Source organism: Dicentrarchus labrax, unplaced genomic scaffold (assembly GCF_905237075.1).
Source record: "Dicentrarchus labrax unplaced genomic scaffold, dlabrax2021, whole genome shotgun sequence".
NCBI lineage: Eukaryota > Metazoa > Chordata > Actinopteri > Moronidae > Dicentrarchus > Dicentrarchus labrax.
Genome location: NW_026136713.1, coordinates 5,618,209 through 5,633,109, shown reverse-complemented (window position 1 = coordinate 5,633,109; position 14,901 = coordinate 5,618,209). Strand labels below are relative to the sequence as shown.

General features: G+C 39.3%; 1 protein-coding gene across 1 annotated transcript in view; it reads right to left on the bottom strand.

The window, feature by feature from the left end:
* Positions 1-14,901, bottom strand: part of tnmd (tenomodulin) — a 44,802-nt gene that overhangs the window by 9,331 nt on the left and 20,570 nt on the right. The window contains exons 3-4 of the mRNA XM_051421308.1: positions 8,682-8,822; positions 3,810-3,917 (exon numbers count right to left, since the gene is read on the bottom strand). Coding sequence (XP_051277268.1) covers positions 3,810-3,917; positions 8,682-8,822 — 249 coding nt within the window. The remainder of the gene's footprint in view (positions 1-3,809; positions 3,918-8,681; positions 8,823-14,901) is intronic.

The window sequence follows — 14,901 nt, the reverse complement described above, 5'->3', positions numbered from 1 at the left end:
TAAAGTGATGCTATGTTTGCCAGAGATCAACAAAGATTTTCTCATGATGCCCAAGAGCTTTTACATACTGCACACAGGGAACGGGGTTTTATTATTCACTGTACCAGGTGATGAATTTTAGTTGACCCATATTCAAGTTACTATGAAAATTGCTTAAGGGCACTAAAGGCCTTCACATCAGCATTTAAAACAGTGAAAAGTTATGGCACAAATCAATTCATCTCAAGTGGATTTTCTAGTCTGTGCAAAGTAAATCTGTGCAACTTTTTGCGGTGGAGTTCAACTTTGGTGAACTTTGACATGTAAATTTGCACCACTGACAAATAGCAAACTGTCTTTATGGTGCTGACCTTTGAGGGAACAGACAGCCAGAGAATTCAAAATAGAAGAAGCTATTGTAGTTGTGGAAGTATAAACTGCTGTGCATCTGCTCGGATGTGTCCTTGTTTTGTCTTACAGTTTGTTCACAAAAATTCAATTAAATATTGTGTCATAAACTGCCCCGCGAAAGAGGCATGGTTGCCAGACAATTATGAGGGAGGAGTTGGTTCCAGCTCACCTGGTAGAGCGTGCGTGGGCTGAGTCCTTACTGCAGCAGCCCCGGGTTCGATTCCAACCTGCAGCCCCTTTGCTGCATGTCACCCCCCAACCCGTCTCAGTTAGAATTATTGAGATGACCAGAGCTATATGTTCCTAGCTGGCTAGCATATTAGCGGTTAGCTGATCGGCCTCACCAGTTTACTAACCAGCCCTAAGACACGGATGAATTTTGCTGGGCCACTTCTGCGTGTGAGCGGACTTTATTATGACTCTCTGGTCACCCTGTTATTAATGGAGCTCATATCTCCTCACAGACCAATATGAGAGAAAACAAACCGTACCGAGTGTTTGCAGGACTTTGGTGTAGTCACGTTCTCTGCTGTGGTGTTGTTCTTTTCTTCTTTCTGCAGTTGTTGTCTGAGTGGGAGGTTTTGGGTTGCTGGGTGAGCTTTGGTCATCCATATTAAGTGGCTGTTTAATGGAGCAAGCAGCATCCGTTGACAATGTTAAGGGGTGTGAGGGAGGCAGATGGTGGTTTCTGTGTCAGACTACGGGAACTGGAATGAAGCTCAGGGATTACTCCTCAGACATTTCATAGAGGAGGCAAATTGAAAAGGGAGGAAAAAATCCTGGCAAACAATTCATGTTTGTCACCTGGTTCTCCCTCGCAGGGGCTGCATTTCCTTATCAGCCGCTTGCAGTTTTTCCGCAATTTTTGCCATTGTTTTTCACCTCAGCTCTAAAGCCTGCCGCGGCTGCTCTGAGCCCTCTTTCCCAAAAGCCTGCGGCTGGGTTAAGCTAGGAACCATTAGTGCTTGGCTTTAACCCCTGTGAGCTTCATGTGTTTCACCACACGAGGAGGAACTCGTGCTGATCTTCTCTAGGGTCACGTGTGGGTGGATTCTCACAGAGGAACGATCAGAGGCCGCCGTCTAATGTGAGGACAGACCTTGGTGAGGTCAGGCCAAGGTCACTATTACCTAAGTATAGGCATTTACTGTCTTTCTCTTGTACACTCCAATGTTTTTGGAGCGAAAACTGCAGCAATACTAGCAGCAAAATAAGGAGTAATGTCAAAAGTAAACTTCGTTATAGCTGAGATTATTGGGAGAATAATGTGGCATTTGTATGGTATTTTAAACATATGAATCAAATAATTAGTTTGACATTTGGGGAAATACGTTTATTCAGTTTTTTGCTGAGAGTTAGAAGAGAAGATCAACCCCACTGTCATGTCATCAGCAGATGATGGCCCTGTGCACAGCTGTGAGTTCATTCATCTTTCAGGGTGCAGGAACAATGTGGTAATGCAAAGAAATTCCAGTGCACACTAGAAATGCCAGATCTTCGTCATGTATTAGTTCAGTCATACATCATTACACATTTCTGAGCTAAAAACGTGTTTTGCATTGTGACTTGCTGGTGTCTTGGAATGGTAACTGTGTGGTAGCCAGGCAACCAGCAGAAACACCAGGAAGTAATTGTGCCCTACCAAACAGTTGCAGATAACCCTTGCATAAAAGCACAATTTGGTCTTTGTATGGCTTAAATAGAAAAATTAAATACAACGTGTTAATTAGTGAGTTTCAGAGGAGCTGGTAGACAGATGTTGTTATGTTCAGGCTAGCCCCTATTTCCAGTCTTTTTGCTAAGCTAAGCTAATCAATCTCCTCATCTAACTCATGAAAGCAAACAAATGTATTTCCCAAAATGTTATGTTTATATATACTTTGCCACAGCTAACACCCATTATGTTGATAATGTTTTTTATCAACATAAAGAGGAACATTTTTTCATGATTTTATATACAATTTTAAAAATAATTGTGTACTAAATGTATCTGCAAAACATTCAGTTACAACATATTTAATTTGTTTTCCTACAGTATCCTTCTTTTGCAATGCAAAATTGGCTTGTAGCAAACTGAACCACCAAGGTGCCTTTCTGGCCTAAATCTGATTCAATGTCGGATGATGCAAATCCTGCACTTTGTACACCCACCATCCAACTTAACCACCTCCCTATGACTAGCATGGTGTTCAAAAACATGAACGATCATTGCCTGCGGATACAATCCAGCTGACAATGTACTTGATTTAATAAATTTACAAATATAATTTCCAGGAGACGTTGGAGATATTTTGCTCCATGGTTATCACTACTTAGCCTGATTTAAGAAGGTGTACTTCAGTGTCATCTCCCTAGCAGTGTATGATTATTCTTAAAGATAAACAACTTAATGTAAATCACAGCTTGAACATGGTATAAAGTAATCTATTTTTCTCATTTTAAAGGCTTCCATAACTACTGGAATGAACCCCAGTCACTTCCCTGGCCTTAGATGATTCACTTTGGAACTGTGAATTAAGCCAATTAGGCCTCACAGTGCACAAAAGAAGACAGAAATGGCATGGACATATGGTGCTGCCTGGGCAATTAGTATCTGTAAACGTGGATCAGACATTATGGAGATAAAAGGGGAAAAATTAAAAGAAAACAGTGTTTGGTTTTTGGGCGTAACAGCTTGTGTTCTTAAAGTTAAAACTGAGACTGGGTTTTGCTTGGACTGACAATTGGTTTATTCTGTTTTTAAAATGAAGCTGCGAGCGTCAGATATTTGCCAACTACTGTACTTCTTCCCAGCTACAATGTGAAATGTAAATGAGAGCATGCAAGCAGAAGAGACATTTGAGAAAGGGATTTTCTCTTTGAACATACAGCCCACTCAATGGATTGCACTGTGACACTGAAAAATTGGGAATTTTGATTGATTGAATCTCTTCCATTCCTTTTGCTGAAGTTCACATACAACTATGAGAACCCAGAGAAGAAAAAATGAATCACTCTAAACTTAGAGAGGGAGTCTTGTGAATTTTACAAAGAAATCATCTTTTAAAAAATACCATTTTAATGGCTTACCTCTCACTCAGACCTCTCTTGCACCCTTCCCCTTTAGGCTATTTGGATAGAGCCTTTGGAGGAGATGATTAAAAATTAATATTGGCTCAAGATTGACAGCAAACACCATTTGATGTGAGCCACAAAGAGGCTATGAGTTTGTGGGCAGCTTTCTGACGGTTTCACAGGCACCACAAACCCCAGTTTATTCTTCAGTGAGAAGGGTGGGGGAGATAGGATAAGATGGACAGGCTGAGGATTTGTGTGGTGCTCACAGTGCTCAACTCTGGTTATCTCCCTACAATATGCATGACAGCCTCTGTAGGACTACAGAGAGTCTGAGGTACAGACAGCCAAGGGAGGAGGTGTACCAGTAACTCTGTGTCCTCAGCCTCCACCTCTGCCTCTGTTGGTAGTTTCCTAGTTTGGGTCCTGATGTAGCACCTCTGATGTTCGGCAAACCGGATCCCAGTGATTCCCTTTGAAAAAAAGAAAAAGAAATGAGGGGATACTCAGAAATTCAGATATATGTATCATTCATTAGCTTGCTGTGATGTGGATATCCCATAAGCACTGGGGAGATCATTTTAAAATGCTCAGCTTTTTGCTGATAATCAAAGCTCTTAAAAAAGTCAAAGAAGTTAAAACCTAATGAGTGAGAAGAGGTGTGTTTTGATCTTTTTTCTTTTCTTTTAGCGTAGTATAAAATGGATGACTGCTTGGCCCTTGCAACACAGCTCTTGCTTTCAAGCTGAATAGAGGTAAAAAGGCGGGGGTGTTCCACCATGGTTGTATAATACTTTATAGCAGGATATATCGCACAGGAGAGCCAAGTGACTTTGTTGAGAATGAAGTGTTTTCTACAGAGAGTGCCCCCATTGAATTAGGCAGTCATAGGTCCCTGTCACTCTCTTAATCTGCGCAGTCAAGTGTGGAGTCACTCTCTTCAGCTCCACTGATGATCCTCCACCATGTGGACTGTAGCTCTATTCAGTCTGACACATAGAGCCTCAATAGGCAAGAAAGATCTGTTAATTCTCTCTCGCTGCCATTCTGTGTTAATCTAAGATATTCAGCTGGAATAAGTCTGAAAGACTTTCAGTAGATCAGATTGTATCCAATTTATTTTCTGCAGAGTAGAGCTGCTCATTCAGCAGACTGTATTAGAACAGACGGCAGGATCTACATCTGCCACGGCTGCTTTAAAATTGTATCAAGTGAAAATTCTATGAGCGGTACCATGAAAATGGACTTGATTCAATCTAAATTTAATTACAGTAACACGGTGATTGCTATGACATCTCCTTTGAATCGGTTAACCTGACCATGTGGGTGCTGTTTCTACATTTTCTGTGGAGCTGTCAGTCTGAAAACCAGATACCAGCCGCACAAGACATGATACAAAGTGATGCCTGTCATAATGTACCGCATGTAATTTCATCTGTGCGGAAAAACGGATGGGGCAATAATAGTCTCAAGCACACAAGCATAATGTTTATGCCGGGCTTTATTGTGATGAGTCTCTGTTTAATTTGGGTCTACTGAATTGGTTGAGCTGCAGCAGAAGAGGAGAGGGCACTGTTGTGATGAGATACAATGATTACTGGGGTTGGTCAATCAGAAAATTAAGAAAGATGCATTAGTGCAGGGATGAGAAATGGAAAAGGGATGTCATTTAACAGACAGTGTTAAAATATTCACATGGCGTATGTGCAAGACGCTCATCTGCGTCTATTCAAGAGAATAGAAAACATGTAACCACATGCATCATTCAGCTCCTGTGAATAAAGAACTAAAGTCATGTCAGCAGGTATTAGTTGGGTCGATGCCTTAATATTACTCACATAATTGTATGTATTTAAGGGACATTTCTTCCTCATGAAATATCCAACTTACAATCTCAATCTTTGTGCTTTAACCCATAGCATAATAAATGGCTTCATGTGTAACTTCTGCATGTAACATAATACATACAACCATCATGCATAATCATCTTCCTATTAATTGCATAAATCATGGTCACATTCTGAAGCCTGGTAATAGCTCTTTCCACAGTATCACCAAAATCTAAGCAGTATGTAACGTTACTGTAGGCTATCCTCACAATCATCAGTAGTTCCTGCAGTCATGGATTTAAAAAATGCTTCAAAGAACTTTTGCACGGATGAACGCTTGAGGGGATTTGTGTTGCTTCCATATTATTTGCTCTGAAATAAGGATGCAATAGTACCTACAGTATACATTTCAAATTCCCCTCTGACCATCACATCTTCATGGCTAAAGGCTATCTGAAACAGAGACAGCGCTGGACTGAATCCATAGTAGGGAATGGGAATTCTGGGACTTCATTTTTGTCGGCGTACGTAGCTGTCATTATCTCGTCACTGAAAAAGGTAATTTGTCACCTGGCAATTGTTTATCATCAGAAATTTATAAAGTACATGCAAAAGGCATATTTTACCAGCATTTCACTGTTCACTGTTGGCTGGTGATTATTTTGTTCCCTGACTGTCAGTAAGGATGTTCAGCATAACATCTGTTATAATAAGGTGGGTAAAAAATCTATGAGAAAAAGTAACTTTTATTGTTTCAAATAAATTTAATAAAATAAAAACAAACAATAAAATGAAGAGATAATGAGGATTACACTGCTTCTGTCATTGCTATATGCTACTCACTGAAGCTGATTAGTTTCACCATCACATCCACTGTAATGATTTGCTGACTGTGAGATATCAAAAGTCATATGGACACAGCCAGTTCTGGTTATCAAAGTGAGGGCTCCAGCTCCATTGTAGATAATCTATTAGAGAACATACCGGTAGTTGGAAAACAGTGAGAAATCTTCAAAAACATTGCATTAATATTACTTATTATAGATGCAGTCACCAGCTGTTTATTCCATCATCTGTTGTGATTCATGGATATTGGTTATCTTGAGCTTCAGGCGAGATGCTATTTGAAGGTAAGGAGCTAAAACAATATGATAACAGTATGGAAGCACAACTCAATCTGGTCCAGCCAGCAATAGCTGTGCTGAGAGGCTGGTGGCTGTTATGTGTATGTTGAAGCAGACAGCTGATCTAGTTGGCCTGGTGGTAAGAAATAGAGAGAAGAAGAAGAAGTGCAATACTTGCAGTGCTGGGATACAAAATGTTTAGTCCACCTCTTATATACAAGGTGGCACACTGATGCAGTGGTGCTGTGCAACCTTGTAGCAAGAAGCTCTGGGTCCTCTGAGCTGTGACTGCCAGTAGCAATGTCTCTCGTATTTGTATCAGATTTGTGGCCAGATCAAATTTACATGAAAACATCAGCAAGCATAGAATCCAATTCTTTGTTCCATAAAGGCATAATTATGGCTTTTGGTTTGTTTCCCAACCGATGTGTAGAGAAGGAAACTTCTTTACTTTGGAGCCCTACAGTAGAACAGTGTCTTATTACAATTTCTGAGGAATTTTCAGGCAACTACAGTCTTCAAGTGGAAAGTGAGAGAGATGACTGAAATACACTACCAGAAAATAATGTCATTGGAGTGTATTAAATTTACCAAAGAGTTTGTTTTATTTTTCACTATCTGAAGTTTTGTAATGTGAATCTGAAAAAAAACAACTAAACACAAAATGTCTTTTTGTTGAGTTTTTGTTATTTCAGCTCTAATTGTATTCTGATTATATCCTAACCTTGCTTTGGTGTACAGTTAAAACATATAAACTAATTTGTGCTGTAACACCAAAGCAGTTATTTTATTGAGCTAAAATTTTAGTTCAAGGCCAATTTTCCTAAATGTGCTTTTTGATCGCTTCTCAAAAATATTTATTAAGAGTTTATTTATTAATTTATTTCAATGTAAAAATGACCCTGGTGGCTCTCTCTCAGGATGTCTCTTTCTCCAGTTTTTTCCATCTTCTCCTGTTAAAATGAGTGTAGTATTGGTTTGAAACAATAGTGAATGGATTTCGCCTATGGTCCAAGGTCTTGGTGGCATAATCCCCTCATTTTCCATTCCTCACACAGCCCTCAGGCTTAATGCAGACTGATTTTCGAGGTGGCTTTTGGTCTGTGTAATACATGCAACATCCTCTTTTTTGTATTAGAAAAATCTATTCCAACATCAGTGGACAAGCTACCACTTAGAATAACCTATTGTATTTTGTATGGTTTTGCCCCCCCCTTTTTTTTTTTTCTCTCACAGTAAGGTTTGAATTACTCTGCTCACTCGCTTGTTTCTTAGTCTTCCATGGTGGAGCACTGAATCAAACAAATCTCCTCAGGGGATGTGCTTCACTAACAGGAAGTGGAACAAGCAACAGGCATGTGTGTTTATGCATGTGTGTGTGGGTATGTGGGACACACACACACACACACACACACACACACACACACACAGTACTGGGCTTGTTGAGGGAGAGAGAAGGAAATAGAGAGATTGATTGCAGAGGTTAAAGTTTTCCGGCACTGTGCTTGGTTTCCATCATATAGCCATTTTAGATTGACAAAGACCATTGTAACAAAAACAATAGCAACTCAATGTAGGTTTTTGTTTGTGATGAGGTGTATCCTGTAACGTTCAGCCTTGCAACCCAACATTTCTTTGTAAATAATGGTGTGCGAATAAGAGCATTCATTACCCAGTCAAGCAGCACGCTCCCTTCTCAGAGGTGCAGCGTTACCTCCTGCACACTTGAGCAGGATTTAGGAATGAAAGGTAAGTTAATGAGTTCAGCTGGAGACAAAATTGTAATTGAAAAAGGTGTGAGAAACAAATGCATGTAGTGATGTGCTTCTTAATGGTGTTTGTCTTTGTGCTGAAAAGAAGTTACTGTATAGAATTAGCGGGAAGAAAGCCGCCTTTTAGTAAGAGACCAATCTTTCTTTCTTGGCTGCTGCGTGTGCACAAAATCTGAAGGGGTACAGTTACTGATTTAAATTCAGTTACTGACATTACATGTAGGTATTTTTAAGTATTTCTGATCCCCGTTTACACCTAACTGAGTATAATTTCCATTGTTTTGTTTCCCAGGTGCTTCAAAGGTTTGTCATTGAGAGTGACAAAAGAGGAGAAAACATTGTTGCAGAAGAAAATATTACTTCAACAAAGGATAAATGCTGTCAACTGGCTGTTTGAAAAGGGCAGGATGTGAACATCATAATCCTTCCTCCGCTGAAGAGTAGATACAATTACAGAATCAAGCTTTCAGCAGAAGAATAGCTTACATGGCCTTGTTTAACCTTTTACTCACATTTTTAAAGTCGTGCACCTCGAGAACTTCGTTGCTCCCGTTTCCCATTCTGAAGATCTCAATGCGCTGACCTGGGTCAATCTCCATCATACTCTCTGTTTCTATGCCATCCAACACAGCTTTGTACTGATGGTCATACACCTGAAATGACATGAACAACCTTACATCACTAATACAATACAATAGATCATTGTGACACTGTGTATTTATCATTGGCAATCGTTTTGTACCAGGGGGTTGTAATAGTTGATGACAACTGTTCATCATTCAATAACTCTGCACTGAATATGTACGAACAACCTGTCCAGACTTCTGAACTGCTGCCCAGCAACTCAAACAGGTCTTGTGTAGACGGCTGTTTCCCATGTTGGAAAAATCAGTGAGTGCACAGTAGCTAACCTGGTAGAGTGTGCCCCATGTAGGTCCTTACTGCAAGAAGATGAAAATTAATATGTTAAAACTGCATTAATTGAAACATGGAGGCCTCCATGGAAGGAGTCTGTAAACAGGTCATTTTAAGGTAATGCAAACACAATGATTCCTAGTTTCAGGTGATTATACACTTATTAAAACATACCTATGAATATTATATTCCATTTCTGCCAATAGATCCTCTTAAATGTTAAACACTGGACCTTCAAAGTATACTGTAAAATGCTCCTTTAACTCCCCATAGTAGCCAGTTACATCGCAGCAACATCCATAATAGCAGCTACTGTATTGACTTGGAAATGATGTCTCAAACACAAAATCTATGTCAAAGCAGTCAACATGACAGCAGCTTTAACTGCTGTATTCATAAACTACCATCAGTCATAATCATTTGCGCAATTAAAATATTTCTGTTGACAAGTTAAATAAGAAAAGGTTTTGATAAATGGTGCAAGTAAGTAAAATAAAGACCCTTTGAATCTCCTGTACAGTGAAAGCCTTCTCTTCACTGTTGCCTTAAAGCTGTGTTGTTTATCACAACTGCTTGCTTATGTACTGTTCTTGGACATGCATGGATAGCTCTTAAAATTCCCTGTCTGAAAAATGATTCATGCCCACCAGCTGAAAAGATGCTATTAATATTTATGTGAGGGTTGTGTTATGATGAGAAATATATTGCTGAGTTCATCTTCATCTGTCTCAGTGGCAAATCAGAGCCTCGCCAATGAGACGCATGATTAATGAATACACTCGGATGGGAGTCCATCAGGATTTATATCCCTCATCAGAAACATCTGAATGTCCTCTAAGGCTCTAACACAAAATTAGCTTTCACTTTACACTCTTTCGCATGCTCAGGATTTAACATGTTTTGTATCTGCTTGCTTATACGCAATATCCAGGACTTTTAAATACACTACATCACATATAGCAATGACTTTACTTTTTTTGGTGGGAGAACAGAGTAATAATGATCAAATGGGATATAATTCTTAATAGAAGATCACTGTTAGAATGGCACTAGCCTATAAATCTCCATTAACATGGGTCACAGTAGCCTTGGCTCCAAAGAGAAGTAGAACTTAAAATCGTCAGGAGAAGCCAAATTAAGATGGGCTTGAAATTTAAGTGTCAATTGAGCAGTTATGGATAAAATTGCGGCTATTAAACAGTCTGAAAGTCTGTGTGGTGAATTAAAGTTCTATTTGAGCATTTCTTTTATATTAACATAAAGGTGGAATGGGGGAATAGATTCTGGAGGCTTATTGATTTATACTAAAACAGTGAATTACATTTTCAGCAGGCTATCACTTTTGATGAAAATCCAGCAGTGAGAATCTCCCCACCGAACCAGGTTGAAATAGATAATAATGTATTACAACAGTTTGACTTCAACTGGTTCAATATTCAAAGCTTCTGCTGTGCACCATAATTGGCATTCTGAAAATAGAAATGAATAGGCTCTGTATGGCCTCTTTTGATACTTATAGATGCTTCAGTACATTGGGAAACTTGCAGTTTGATTTATGCTGCAATAAGGGGGAAGATTTCAGAACACAACACAATATTTTGCCTCATTGTAATGCCGATGATCGTTATAATTTGTTTTTGTGTTGATTCTCATTATTTCCATCGTACATTTTGAAAATATGCAATGGGAGATTTAAAGAGGGCTTGTTTCTCTTAATTTACTTATCTTGTACCATTTCTAAACAGCAATTCACAGAAACTGTCACTTGGCTACAAAACCTTTCAGGAAAAAAACGTACTGTGAAAGTTAATTAGCTTCCCATATGACACTGAACAGGCAGATAAAAGGCCAGCACATAGGAAGGGCTCCAATTTATATTACACTCTCTGTACAAAGGCTACTATGTGACCAGTTTGCTCACAAAGACTTTCAATACATTTGAAAATCTACTGTGACATTAAAGCTGCAGTAACATTATTTAAAAATACACCAGACATTAACTCGTCCGCTTACTAGATCACTCAGAGACACTTATGTCACAGAGCTGACCATTAGCCCATATAGCAAATGGATATACAGTTGAGTGTGGCAGTGAAGGCATGAGCGTATCAACAAAGTGATAGTGAGACTTGAAAGGGTAAAATAGCAGCACTGTTACACCTGTAAGAACACGAAAAGATGTTACTACTCAGCTGATAGCCACATAGCTTCGTTTGACTCAATTTTGTGAGGCAAGACTGAACCAGCAGTCGGTAGTTAACTCATTCATGCACAACTTCAGTTCTCTGCCTGAACTAACGCAATGCTGCATTTTCCCAACCGCATCCCACAGTCTTCTTAACCCTTCTTAACTCCATTTACTGAGGAAGACCATGACATGCTGTGCAAAGCACCAAAAGGTAGTAAGTGGACCTTTTTGTTACTGAACATGCCCAAAGATTTAAAATTTAGAGCTTTGTATCTACTGAAGATTTAATCTTTTTCCCTGAATTATTATTTAACTGATCATATTGATCAATATTCTATTTCCTCATTTTACTTGGGTTGCAAGAAAGATGAACAAATACAACCAAAAATAACATACATCCAGTCCCTGTTGTCTCACCAGTACAACAACTTCTAACAGTTGAAGCGCAAAAAATACTTGCAGGAATAAGAGCAGTTAGTTTAAGGGAACAAAACAGCAACAATACAATGACATTTTTGGATGGTATTGTTACTTTTCAAATCTCAAGGGTGGATTTTAACACTTAAAGGTTATGTAGCAAACAACCTGGCACAGTCATGAAATGCACATTGATTGCCAAAAAAAACCATTACTGTGAAAACAACCTTGTTATTTATTGAGAAACTTCCTTCTACTATGTCCGATATCCCCGCACAACAGCTGGTCTTTTCTCACATCACAAGATGCCTCAGACTGTTGTACAGTATGAGATAAAGAATTCAGATCTCCACAGCTAGGAAGCCATTCAAGCTCAGGAGTGTGAAGCCTTCACAGACAATGGCTTGTTTATTTCCTCTGTTCAAGGTTTCTGTCTGAAGAGGTTCTTAACAATCTTCACGTAGATGGTTTCAAACACAGACTCACAGTGAAAGGACTGAATGAGAAGCGGCAGGCACAGCCAGACCTGCAGGTTGTTTGTGCGAATGGGTTCTGGTGTGGCACCCGAAGGCATTAAGCAAAGGTCACGTAGATGTTGTTACAGGTGACTGGGTCGCAGTGTGTACTGTGTGTGTGTGTGTGTATGTATGTGTGTAAGGGGGGGGGGGCAGAGCAAGAGTCTGTGCATATGTGCATCTATGGAGGAGGCGGCCGTGGGAATGAGAAAGATGAGTTGATGACAATATGTCCTCTTAGTTGTCCTTGAGGGTTAGGAGATAGAGGCTCCAGTCAGGCGGAACTGGATGCCTGTCACTCACGGCGGGGTGGTGATGGTGGTGGAGGCGGGGGGTTGGGAGGTGTAGGGGACAAGGTGGTGTGGGGGCTGCACAGTGCAGTGGCCTCCTGGGAGCCATAGGCAGCCCTGTGATAGATCGAGGTGGGCAGCAACTTAGACAGTCACACTGGCGAACATTGTGTCCTTTTGGTTTGGTCCTTTTAAAGTCCTCCCTGGTTTTAAAACACATAGAGACTCATGGGTTCAAATTCTGTTTGACAATCCTATATAGTTTATTTCAAATATATCAGCAAACATATATTATAGACAAAGAAAATCCTATACAATATAGCACTAATGATATGTAACAATAATATAAACATTAACAATTTGCAACTGCAAGTACATTTAGTAAGAAATCCAGAGAAGTCCAGATGGTTTTCTAGCAACATAATGACAAAAATGTTTACAAAATGTTGATACTGTAAAAGGTTAACCTACAAAGTATTTAATTTGCTTTTCCTATAACATCTGCTAAAGCAATACAATATGCACTCATAACAAATAAGTTAACGTGTGATGAAACTTTTTAATTGTTAGATTTAAACAGCCACAGCACTTGATTAAGGTCAGCAAAAGATCATGGTCTTGGTTAAATATAGAAAAAAAGTCAACAGTGACTTGAAACACTTAACATACCGAAACCACCATGTTTCTCTAACCCTTAACCAAAGTGATTCTGTTGCCGAAACCTAACCACGCACGAGTCAGGATACAAACCCTGGTCTCTGGTGTCAAAATCCTGTGGCTGCAATTGTTGCCTTAAGGCAGCAATTACATTTTTTAGCATCTCACAATTGGAAAAAAAAAGAATTCGTAATATATAAATGTAATTTCTAGGAGACATGGGTTGCCAAGCCATTACAAAAACTACTCATAAGAGCAGTTTCTAATCTGCAGTCCCATTGTCTAAATTATGGTTGGGTGTTAATTCAAACTACATGGGTAGGTAAGGATTGCCTTTATTATAAATATTACTTATGAAGATAATGAAAATTGTTCACTGATGATAGAAGAGACACTATCAAGCCAACCTATATAGGGGGAGTTCAAAATACAGCTTTATTAATTTATATTTGTGAGTGACTGAGTTAGATTTCTACATTAAAACGGACCCTTCCTAAATCCCACCCCTTTTTGCTCTGGGCTCCAATAACAGTTGAGCAAGCCTCGGTCAACTTTCTACGTTCCTGTCCTTAAATGTGTTATATATATATGGTCACATTTTAAAGGTCCAGTGTGCAGGATTTAGTAGCATCTAACAGTGTTGTGTTTGGTTTGTCTGTTCTGGGCTACTGTAGAAACATGGCGGTTCAACATGGCGGCAACCTGGGACGCCTGCAGATGAAAACGGCTAAATGTCAGGTAATGAAAACACAACTATTTTTATTTTCAGGTGATTATACATTAATGAAAACATATCTATGAATATTATATTCAATTTATGCCAATAGATCCTCCTAAATGTTACACACTGAACCTTTAAGTTAGCAAAATGTTAGTTAACTAACGTTAGCTAACGAACAAACGATTGATGCAAATGAGCTAGTATTAGCTAATTAGCCACCATTTTGCTAACATTATCTTTCACATCTTTTGCTCTGTAGCAAATGCGAGTTAACTAGCTAGGTAATGATTGGTGCACATTAGCTAGCTAGTTAGCTAGTCTTTTGCTAATATCAGCTAGCTAACTTAAGATGTCTTTATCTTATATCTACGACCTTTCTCAACTGTTATTGGAGCACAGAGCAAAAAGGGGCGGGGCTAAGGGAAGGGTCCATTGTGTATTTTGTGTGTGTCTCAACTGACCATAACTCAATAGGCCTGAGCTTACAAATATAATGTGACTAAACCATATTCAGCATCAGAATACATTCATATCTCAGATCTAGTTGTTTAGTGAGAGTCTGTATATCACGAGATCTGTCAATTTGGCATGAGAGCTTGTTTAAAATCTGTGTTTCGAACTTTGCTAGTGGGCCAACCCATTTGTTCCAATTTGAATCACAGATTGTGCCTTCAACTGGCTAAAAGTGACAGTGTGATTTGGCTGCTCGAGAGCTGCTTTAAATAGACAGTGAATGGAACACTTCCCCGTATTTGATCGGAAGAAGCTGACATTTCCTAAAGTGTTTTTTAAGGAGATTCCTGGAGTTGCACTGACAACGAAACTGCCGATAGTCATGCTGTCTGGGTGCTGAGTCACACTGAGTTTGATGTCTCCAGATCCTCTCTATTGTAGCGTGCCAGCAGTTGCATTGTTTGTGAAACTAGTGAAGATTTCAGACATTTAAGGTTTGTCTTATTGTTCTTTATACAGCTTTTATCTTTGCCCCTATTGTTCCAGATTTACATCTGTGAAGTATTATTGACTAAT